General features: G+C 43.1%; 1 protein-coding gene across 4 annotated transcripts in view; it reads right to left on the reverse strand.

Moving 5' to 3' along the window:
* Nucleotides 1–12,024, reverse strand: part of cpne5b (copine Vb) — a 277,781-nt gene that overhangs the window by 43,913 nt on the left and 221,844 nt on the right. For all 4 annotated transcript variants that reach the window (XM_062986426.1, XM_062986428.1, XM_062986429.1 and 1 more), the window contains one exon: nt 762–808. In XM_062986426.1, coding sequence (XP_062842496.1) covers nt 762–808 — 47 coding nt within the window. The remainder of the gene's footprint in view (nt 1–761; nt 809–12,024) is intronic.

Consider the following 12,024-nt stretch of genomic DNA (forward strand, 5'->3'; position numbering starts at 1 on the left):
CATATAATATTTTATTATGAATATGAATACTAATATGATTATAATAATATTAAAATTCGTTTTACAGTCCACTTTTTTTTTTATAACATTGCCATTATTGTTGTTATTATTAATACTGCGAGATAAATGCAATATCATGTACAATATGGGACCATGTATACATGTGTTCTTATGCACAATATTTACATGTATTGTTTCTTAATGATGCATCAATATGCAGCATTTTAACCTACTATAACTTTGTATTAACAATAAACATGACTGTCTGGTGCCTCATCCTTACTGACAGGAGTAAAACCTGATGTGTTTTTGGTTATTGTGTGTGTGTATTTTTTAATCGGCATTTTTAAAACAGCCCTGGAGCATTGTTCACACTGTTTTTCAGGCATTACAAACAAACCCTGAATAGCGATCAGGCTCTGCAAAGATTTCACCGCATTAGCTCCAGACTATTTATATCTGTGGTAGCTACTCACAAAGGTATCGTAATTATTAGTAATTGCTGTAGGAGCAGAAGGGGGTACATTCATCTACACTGGGTGACACAGAGCTGTTTTCTCATCAGACTATTCTATACCCAGCTCCCCTCTGGGTAATGGCAGATACCTGTTCTTTTCTGTTCAGTCGCCAATTGCAGGGGACCGTCCATTTACAACTATTAAAGCTCTGTTTAACAGGAGAGCCAAATGTTGAGAAAATAAATAGAGTTTGGGGAGTTTTTCACCATTTCTTAAGAAAAAAAAAATCCTTTAGTCACTTACCATTAGAGGCGGTGAAATCAATGGCTACTGTAAAATTGATTTGCGTCCTGGGAAAAACAACAAGTGATAGGAAAAACAAGGTCAACAAAGCACAAGAAAAAAAGTTTGTACAGTCTTTGAAATTGTCTATCTTAATTGTTCAATTTCTCAGATCTTTATAATATGCAGATGCATTTCTGCAAATGACTTCCACACATACAACTGTACTATTTAGAACTTGATGGAACACATTAATTAATCTATAGAGTTCAATGTGAAAATATTTAATCCTCTAAGCTACTGTCTTTCTCAAAAGTTCCAATTAATGAGGTAAAATTGGAGGTGTGGAATCTAAAGGTAGCAGTGTATCACCTGAACTTAAACAATGCAAAAAGAAAAAAGTAAATCAACAACAGAATGGTATTTTAAAAAAGCTATAAATACACCGACCAGCCATAACATTAAAACCAACTTCTTGTTTCTACACACACTGTCTATTTTATCGGCTTCACTTACCATATAGAAGCACTTTGTAGTTCCACAATTACTGACTGTAGTCCATCTGTTTATCTGCATGCTTTGTTAGCCCCCTTTTATGCTGTTCTTCAATGGTCAGGACTCTCCCAGGACCACTACAGAGCAGGTATTATTTGCATGGTGGGTCATTCTCAGCACTGCAGTGACACTGACATGGTGATGGTGTGTTAGCTGCTGGAGTCCACTCACTGTCCACTCAATTAGACACTCCTACCTAGTTGGTCCACCTTGTAGATGTAAAGTCAGATACAATCGCACATTTATTGCTGCTGTTTGAGTTGGGCATCTTTGAGATCTTCATGAGTGGTCACAGGACGCTGCCTATGGGGTGCTGTTGGCTGGATATATTTGGTTGGTGGACTATTCTTAGTCCAGCACTGACAGTGAGGCATTTAAAAACTCCATCAGCATTGCTGTCTTATCAACTCATACCAGCACAACACACACGAACACACCACAAAATAATACATGCTCTGTGTTGGTCATGACCATTGAAGAACAGGGTGAAAGCAGGCTAAAAAAGTATGTAGAGAAAGAGATGGAATACAGTCAATAATTGTAGAACTACAAAGTGCTTCTATATGGTAAGTGGAGCTGATCAAATGGCCAGTGAGTGTAGAAACAAGGAGGTGGTTTTAATGTTATGGTTGATCTGTGTATATTTGAATGGTCAGGTCTGAGTCCAGATCTTAGTCCAGACTAAAATGCTGTGGCAAAACCAGAAGAAATCTCAGTTTAAAATCTCACCTCACTGTTGTGCTTTCCTTAGGATTAAACCTTTTCTGAATTAGCAAATTGTGTTAAATTTATTTTCTATAAACAGAAGCCCATTTGGGTGTTGCTGTGCTGCTGAAGGTAATGATTGAGAAGCAGCTTGACGTGTTGATCACAAACACGCTCATGCACAACCAATCATGGCATGCAGGTAGGTCCTACAGCAATATAACAACAAATACACAATGTATGGCAAGTAAACTGCAACATGCGAGCAAAACCCAAATCCTGGGTTTTTCAGGCAGCTTAGAAATCCTGTGTGGATGCATTTTTAACTCCTAAAAAGAGGAGATGTCGAGGAAAAAGAGGATGTATGGTCACCCTAGTTTACTATCTGTGTTTGTTATACAACCCCAAATCAGAAAAAGTTGGGACAGTATGGAAAATGCAAATAAAATAAAAATGCAGTGTTCCTTACATTTACTTTGACTTTTATTTGATTCCAGACAGTTTGAATCCAAGATATTTCATGTTTTGTCCGCTCAACTTTATTTTATTTGTTAATATACCTCCATTCCTGCATTTCAGGTCTGCAACACATTCCAAAAAAGTTGGGATGGGGGCAATTTAGGGCTAGTAATGAGGTAAAAAAACTAAATAATGACATGATTCCAAACAAGGTGATGTCAACAGGTGATTGTAATCATGTTTTGGTCCAAAAGCAGCATCCAGGAAAGGCTGAGTCTTTGATGAGCAAAGATGAGCAGAGGATCTCCAGTTTGTCAACAAATGTGTGAGAAAATTATTGAAATGTTAAAAAACAATGTACCTCAAAGAAAGATTGGAAGGGATTTGCATATTTCTCCCACTACAGTGCATAATATCATTTAACGATTCAAGGAATCGGGAGGAATTTCAGTGCATAAAGGCCAATGGTGCAAGCTTAAGCTGAAAGCCCATGATCTTCGATCCCTCAGATGGCACTGCATCAAGACCCGCCACTCAACAATAGCTGATATAACCACATGGGTAAGGGATTACTTTGGCAAACCTTTGTCAAACACTACAATACAGAGTTACATGCACAAATGTCACTTAAAACTTCACTGTGCAAAAAAGAAGCCATGTCCAGATATGTTAACCATGTCCAGAGGCGGCGTCAACTTCTCTGGGCTCAGAGGCATCTAGGATGGACCATCACACAGTGGAAATGTGTATTGTGGTCAGATGAAGCAGCATTCCAGGTCTGTTTTGGAAGAAATTGACGCTGTGTGATACAGACCGAAGACGAAAAGGACAATCCAGACTGTTATCAGCAACAAGTCCAAAAGCCAGGGTCTGTCATGGTATGGGGCTGTGTCAGTGCCCTTGGCAAAGATCATTTACACTTCTGTGATGGCAGCATTAATGCAGAAAAGTACATTAAGATCTTAGAGCAACATATGCTGCCTTCAAGACGTCATCTTTTCCAGCAACGTCCATGCACAATGCAAAACCACATGCTGCACACATTACAAGGCATGGCTGTGGAAGAAGAGGGTATGGGTACTGGACTGCCCTGCCTGCAGTCTTGACCTGTCCCCAATAGAGATTGTGTGGAGATTTTTTAAATGAAAAATGCAGCAACGACGACCCTGTACTGTTGCACATCTGAAGATGTGTTTGCAGGAAGAATGAGACAAAATTAAAGCTGTCCCAACTTTTTTTGGAATGTGTTGCAGAAATGGATGTTTTTCAATAAATGAAATGAAGTTGACCAGACAAAAAATCTCAGGTTCATCCTGTCTGCAATGAAATAAAAGTCAAAGTAAATGTAAACTTAAAAGTAAACTCTGTTTTTTTGTATTTGACAGGAGAGTACCTGTGCTTAGCATTGTTAATGGAGCATTAAAACTACAAGTTGCTTCATACATGTGCTTTATTTTGAATCACTTACTATTGTGCTTATTAAACCAAATCTTCTGATCTTTAAAAGAAGACATTACATTTTGTTAAAACCTGTTATTACTGTCACGTGGGAAGAAGGGAGGACTCACACGCAGAGATAAATACAAATTATATTTTATTTAATAATAATAAACAGAAAAATAAACAGGGAAAATAAAAGGGCAAAAAGAAAAACCGATCCCGCAGCTCGGTTCCGTCGGAACTCGCGGATCAGTTCAGGGTCCAGGATCTGGCGAGCCGGTACCCATGAACGTTCCTCAGGGCCGTAACCTTCCCAATCCACCAGTTATTGGGTGCTACCCTGAACCTTCCTGCTATCAAGCAACTGACGGACAGTGAAGGCAGGGGCACCCTGGATGATACGAGGGGCGGGAGGTTGGGGAGGGGGTAAAACTCCCCCGCACATAAATGGTCGGAGATGGGAGACATGGAAGGTTGGATGCACTTTCATGCGGGGAGGAAGCTCCAACCTATATGTCACCGGGTTAATCCGCCTTACCACCTTGAACGGGCCAATGTACTTGGGTGCCAGCTTATGTGGGACACCTCGAACGGGGAGATCCCTCGTTGAAACAAGTACCCGTTGGCCTGGCCGGAAGGTAAGAGCCGGCTGCCGCCTGCGGTTAGCTTTGCGCTTCACAGAGCGCTGGGTGGCCACAAGTGCCTGCCTAGCTTTGCGCCAGGCGGCGCGGCAGCGACGGACATGAAGCTGTACAGACGGGACCGCTACCTGCTGCTCCTGCTCAGGAAAGAGCGGCGGAGGGTACCCGAACTGAGCTTCAAACGGTGACATGCCAATCGCCGAATGATGCAGGGTGTTGTGAGCAAACTCTGCCCACATCAACTTATCCGACCACGTGGTCGGATTCCCTGCCGTCAGGCACCTGAGCATCTTGCTCAGATCCTGGATAAGCCTCTCCGACTGCTCATTCGACTCCGGGTGGTAACCGGAGGATAAGCTGGCCTTAGCGCCCATAAGTTGGCAAAAGGCCCGCCAGCACTGGCTCACAAACTGTGGACCCCGATCAGACACAATGTCTGACGGGACCCCATGTGCTCTCACCACATGATTCAGAATGATCTGCGCAGTGCCCATGGCGGATGGTAGCTTGGGCAGCGGAATAAAGAGGCAAGACTTGGTAAACCGGTCGACAATTACCAATACCGCCGTGAACCCTCTGGACTTTGGCAAGCCTGTCACGAAGTCCAGGGAGATGTGGGACCACGGTCTAGGTATTGGCAACGGATGAAGAAGGCCCCTCGGGCGTTCTCTGGGGCTCTTGTTCAGAGCACACACAGAGCAGGCACGGACAAAGTCGCGTACCTCATTCTCCATCCCCGGCCACCAAAATCTTCGGCGCAACAAAACCAGGGACTTAGTCACGCCTGGGTGCGCCGCAAACGGGGAAGCATGAGCCCACTCGAAGACCTGACGCCGTACGGATGAAGGTACGTACAGTCTGTCAGGAGGTCCCCCACCAGGGTCGGGTTCAGCCCGTTGGGCATCCTGAATGACCTTTGATATGCCCCATGTGATTGGGGCCGCTATCTGGGTCGAGGGGATCACGGGATCAGGTCCGGTCTCCGGCCTAGTCGGTTCCCACTGTCTAGACAGGGCATCCGGCTTAACGTTTTTGGATCCCGGTCTGTACGACAGTGTGAAGTGAAACCTTCCGAAAAATAGGGACCACCGGGCCTGACGAGAGTTCATCCTCTTTACTTGCTGGATGAACGACAGATTCTTGTGATCCGTCCAGACAAGAAAAGGATGTTTGGCCCCCTCGAGCCAGTGTCGCCACTCCTCTAATGCCAATTTAATGGCCAAGAGTTCCCTGTCTCCAACCGGGTAATTCCGCTCGGCTGGAGTCAGGCAGTGCGAGAAGAAGGCACACGGATGCAGCTTCTTCCCTGGCCCCACTCTCTGGGACAGAACCACCCCGACCCCGACCTCAGAGGCATCTACTTCGACAACGAAGGGTTCCTCTGGGTCTGGCAACTGCAAAACAGGTGCAGTGGTCAAGAGAGATTTCAGTCTATCGAAGGCTTGTTGGGCCTGCACCGACCACTTGAAAGAGCCCTTCCCTGTAAGGGCCGTTAACGGAGCAGCGACAGAGCTGAAGTTCTTAATAAAACGCCGAAAAAAGTTAGCAAAGCCCAAAAACCTTTGCAGTTGGCGTAAAGAACTCGGAGTTGGCCACTTCTCCACAGCAGATACTTTAGCCGTGTCCATGCGCAGGGTGCCCTTGGAAACCACAAACCCCAAGAACGAGACTGTGGGGGAGTGAAAGACAGACTTCTCCAGCTTGACAAACAAATGGTTGTCGAGCAAGAGCTGGAGAACTCGTCGGACATGCCCTATGTGCTCGTCGATGGACCGACTAAAGATAAGAATGTCGTCTAAGTATACATAGACGAATTTACCAAGGGCCACCTCATGTCTGCCTAACGCCACACCTTGGTGGCGTAACACGTCCGCGAGCTGTTGGGGCTCTGCTGAGTCCATAACTGGTCGCACCTTTCTGTCACGTGGGAAGAAGGGAGGACTCACACGCAGAGATAAATACAAATTATATTTTATTTAATAATAATAAACAGAAAAATAAACAGGGAAAATAAAAGGGCAAAAAGAAAAACCGATCGGAACCTCCGACGGAAGAAGCGAACTAAAAATGACAAAAAGGAAAAAATGAAGAGAGCGGACGCGAACCCCGGTCTTCAAGGCGAGAGCTGGGAGCGTTACCACCGCGCCAACCTGGCGCGGGTTAATGAAACGCGCGTAGGCGCTGAAAGCGCTACGGTGAGCAGTTGCGGGAGAAAAAATCTCCGCTGACTTCTAGCCCCAGCACAGCGGTAGGCTAGCGTAGGTATCAATCGGTGAGAGATCAGCTTACGGTCGCTGTAGCTGAAGCACACCGATCTGAAAAAGAGAAAAGATGCAAGTTCAGTTTAGGCAAGCTCAAACATGCGGATTCGAACCAGGGTTGCTGGCAGACCAACCGAACGCCTTACGGAGTCGCCACCCAGCGGTTGTGGAACCCAATGAACAGATTCAATAAGTGCAATATAGCGGAGCACCGAACCAGCGCCGTATCACGGCGTGCATGCAACCGCTAATGCTAAATGCTAAACGAATTAAACAAACGGCAGTACGAGGACTGCACGGCGTCGCACCACGCTATGTCTAAGAGGAGAAAGGAACACTAACTACCTCGACCTTGCGGTCTACACACCCTAATGGCCTTGTGCCACCAGGGGAACCACTTCGTCTACGAACAGAGTGTGGACGAGCTGCCACCAAGAGAGCGAAAACAAACAAAAGGTGCGACACCCGCTGCTGCACGGAGCTGGCTTAAATAGCCAGCCCCACAGCTGCGGGTGATCAGCCCTAATGAGCCACCTACCACTTAAGGCCTTGTTTTCTGAGCTCTGTAAGATCTGTTTCGCTGGGAACCCGGGGCACGTTCACCAGCTACTACAGACCTCGTTATAATTACTCTCCTTAATAATTTATAAAAAGCCATGTGACCTAGACTGGTGAAGCCATTATTATCCAGTATTATCTTTTTATATGAAAGCTTTTAAAAAAGTCGTTAGACTTCGTTAGTATGTGTATTTGTTTATGGACAAAAAAACCCTGACAGGCTGTAGATTAACACAACACAGTAGCCATAGCACCAAATCTGCAAAACATTATTACATTCACAGTCAATTTTAATAGTAAATGGGTGATATTCATGTAGTTGCCTAGGCAGATAAGCGCCTGTTAATCTGAGAACATTATCACATTTACATTCTTATTATATTTTTTAAATAAAAAAAACAATGTTTTTAAAATCCCTTTAACATGGACCACACCACAGCAAATTAATTAAAGTCATATAGCACACCAGAACAAAATTCTCATTTACATTTCTGAATTTTAAGTGGGATTAATCTCCTAATTAGTCATGCAGTGTGTAAATTAAGGGAAAAGAGGAATAAATCAGAGACAGAAAAAAAAAGAACATCCATAATAAAAACAGAATAAAAGTACATTTAACTTTTAAATTGCTAAATACACTGAACCCATTTGTAACTAGGACCGTAATTATTCCCATTTTAATGGGGTGGTGAGAAAAATAGTAGGGGACTCTGGTCCCAAATGGAGATGCTGGACAGAATCCAAATGAAAAGAAAAAGGCTATTAAATATAATTAATTGTAGAACCAACAAAGGGAAATAAGGTGTAAAGGAAAAACTGCTTGAAAACTAAGGCTGAACAGTGGCCTTACTCATTGTTTGCTAAAGCAAGGGGAAAGGGTCAGGGAATCGAATCATTAGGTGAAACCATGACCACGGCCAACTAACCAGCTACTCTATCCACCAGACACGCAGTCCCGGTGCTACTGGGAGTCACCAAGGGTAACTTAGAAGAAAACGGAGAATAAGAGAAAAATTTGATGAGAGTCAGTTCATAGAACAGATTCTGCCAAACAATTCATTCCATCGAAGAAGATGGCTTTCAAGAAAGCGGAAGCAGGGAACAATGTTTAGTAATGCCTGTGACAGCTAAGAGTAAAGGTACAGTATCTCTTCCAATAGCTAGCAAGAGAGGACGCTCACCATCCAGCTACCCCAACTGAGCATTGGATAATGACTCAGCACTGCATTGATTTCCTGGGTTTCCTTAAATAGCCCTGAAATCAGGTGCTTAGCACTAAGTGCTAAGGCCCCAGTAATTTGTAGCTTATTTTGAACTATGATGGGTGAATCTATGCTTCCTGCCACGAGATGAAGTCCACAACGGTAATCAACCCGGTCAACCTTTATAAATGCATTTAAAGCCATGTGACTAACCTTCAATAATAATAATAATCACTGCTTCCAGATTAAGAATGATGCTTTCCTACTGAAAAATACATACTTATATTTTTTCATCATGCAATAAAGTCTCAGGATGCTTCTAAATGTATTTAAGATTAAAAAAAACATACTTGAATTGTGCACAGAAGGTTTAGATATATAAATATAATAAATTACATGCATTATATTTATATAATTTTTTTTATATTTTGACTCTGCATTTTAGTGCGTCAAATTGCGTTATGTTTCCTCTCCACTAATGCCGACCCCCGCTCTGATTTGAGGAAAACGAAGCTAACCTATGCCCCCTCCGACACATGGGCAGCAGCCGTATGCATTTTTTCAGCCACACTAGGCAAGTGCATATATGCCAATCAGCCTTGTGTACAGAGAGATACACCCTGATTAATTTTTTCCCCGCCTCTGTGCAGGCGCCATCAATTAGCCAGCAGAGGTTGTAGTTGCATCAGTCACGAGGAGTCCCTATCCGGCTTAATGAACAACAGACCAATCGTTGTTCATGTGGCTGCTCGATACAATGTATTCGAGATCCCAGCTCTGGTGTGCTAGGGTGTGTTTTTACCACTGCGCCATCTGAGCGGCCTATATTTATATAAAATTTAGACTTAGTAGTAGTTTTTTTAGGGTACCTCACATTGCCTGGCATGCCCTTCTGAAGCAGGAGAGACGATATATTAGATCTCTTAGTAAAACCACATTTCAAAAATCCTTAAACCCATCTTTTAAAAAGTGTTACATTGCTGCCAAGTGAGATTAGTGGGTGGGATGAGATAAGCTACTTTCTTTCTAATAAAAATGTCAGGTCGTTCTATGTGCTGGCTACGCGCCACTCAACTGTCAGAGACCACTCTGGAGGTAAAGGTCAGTTATTAATCACAGCACATAAATCATTGCTTAGCCAGCAGGAGGTTGTATTTTTGACCTATGCAGAAATGTGTTTATGTGAATTAGACATATCTTGTGGCTAAAAGTATGTGGACATGAGCTTGTTGGAAATACCATTACTGTAGGCAATGACTGAAATCAGCCTGGTTCATATAAGATTCAGTTTAACATAAAAGTTTAACTCTTGACAGGAATCTTTATTTACATTCATTTTTACAATTGTTAACATACACCGACTAGGCATAACATTATGACCACTGACAGGTGAAGTGAATAACACTGATTATCTATTCATCACGGCACCTGTTAGTGGGTGGAATATATTAGGCAGCAGGTAAACATTTTATCAAAGTTCATGTGTTAGAAACAGGAAAAATAGGCAAGCGTAAGGATGTGAGCGAGTTTGACAAGGGCCAAATTGTGATGGCTAGACGACTGGGTCAGATCATCTCCAAAATTGCAGCTCTTGTGGGGTGTTCCTGGTCTGCAGTGGTCAGTATCTATCAAAAGTGGTCCAAGGAAGGAACAATGGTAAACCCGCGACAGGGTCATAAGCAGCCAAGGCTCATTGATGCACATGGGGAGCAAAGGCTGGCCCATGTGGTCTGATCCAACAGACGAGCTACTGTAGCTCAAATTGCTGAAGAAGTTAATGCTGGTTCTGATAGAAAGCTGTCAAAATACAAAATGCATATGGGGCTGCATAACCGCAGACCAGTCAGGGAGCCCATGCTGACCCCTGTCCACAACCAAAAGTACCAACAATGAGCATCGGAACTGGACCATGGTGCAATGGACGAAAGTGGCCTGGTCTGATGAATCACGTTTTTTTTTCATCATGTGGATGGCCGGGTATGTGTGCGTTGCTTACCTGGGGAACACATGGCACCAAAATGCACTATGGGAAGAAGGCAAGCCGGTGGAGGCAGTCTGATGCTTTGGGCAATGTTCTGCTGGGAAACCTTGGGTCCTGCCATCCATGTAGATGTTATTTTGACACATACCACCTACCTAAGCATTGTTGCAGACCATGTACACCCTTTCATGAAACTGGTATTCCCTGATGGCTGTGGCCTCTTTCAGCAGAATAATGCGCCCTGCCACAAAGCAAAAATGGTTCAGGAATGGTTTAAGGAGCACAACAACGAGTTTGAGGTGTTGACTTGGCCTCCAAATTCCCCAGATCTCAATCCAATCCAGCATCTGTGGGATGTGCTGGATGGACAAGTCCGATCCATGAAGGCCCCACCTGGTAACTTACAGGAGTTAAAGGATCTGCTGCTAAAATCTTGGTGCCAGATACCACAGCACACCTTCAGGGGTCTACACACACAATATTAGGAAGGTGGTCATAATGTTATGCCTAATCAGTGTATGTAAAACATTTAGGATTGTGATTTTTATTTGGTTAATTCTTAATATAATGCAAAATTAGTTTAAAATGTGGACACTGCGCCACTTTATTTTCTTCAGGTGTTTCACCCGGTGTGGTGTATCAGGTGTACAACATAAAGTATATGCTTCCAATTTTGTGTCCACAGTTTTGAGAAGACCCTTTCGTGATTCAATATTCTTTTTGGAATAGAACGTTCAACAAATTCTTGATTCCTTTTGCCGAATGAATGTAAACTACAACTGGTCTCATCAACAAGGCCCAGGACCTCTACTGACACTCTGACACCTACTCTTTATCCGCCTCATAGACAGTGCACTTCATATTGATGAAAAACCTCTGCACATCTTGCATAAAACATTTGCACATTTGTGATGTATCACTTCAAATGGCACATCACATAAATGCTGATAATTGTACTTGCATTACACACTGTTTTCTGTACTGCTCATAGCACGTCCTGCTAATACTGTGAACATCTGCACCGGATACTTTTTCTCATAGCGAAATTTGATATTGAACTATTTAATATTACTAGTTTTTCAGGTCTACAACACATTCCGGTAAAGGTTGGGATAGCAGTGACGTAAAACGAAATAACAATGTGATTTCAAACAGGTGATGTAAACAAAAGTAGTATCCACAAAAGGCAGAGGAACTTGCAGAGGACCTTCAGTTTGCCAGTGTTTAAAAACAATGTTCCTCAATGGAAGATTGAAAGGAATTTGCATATTTCTCCCTCTACAGTGCATATCATTAAACAAGAAATCTAGAGGAATTTCAGTGCATAAAAGGCAAATGCACAAGCCTAAACTGAACACCTGTGATCTCTGATCCCTTAGACGGCATTACATCAAAAACCATCATTCATTTATTCATTTACATTTTCAGCAGTGGAGGGTTGTATCGGTAGAGGTGAAGGGTAATTTGGATACAACTAGATTG

This window comes from Trichomycterus rosablanca, chromosome 24, assembly GCF_030014385.1.
Source record: "Trichomycterus rosablanca isolate fTriRos1 chromosome 24, fTriRos1.hap1, whole genome shotgun sequence".
In the NCBI taxonomy this organism is placed as follows: Eukaryota; Metazoa; Chordata; class Actinopteri; order Siluriformes; family Trichomycteridae; genus Trichomycterus; species Trichomycterus rosablanca.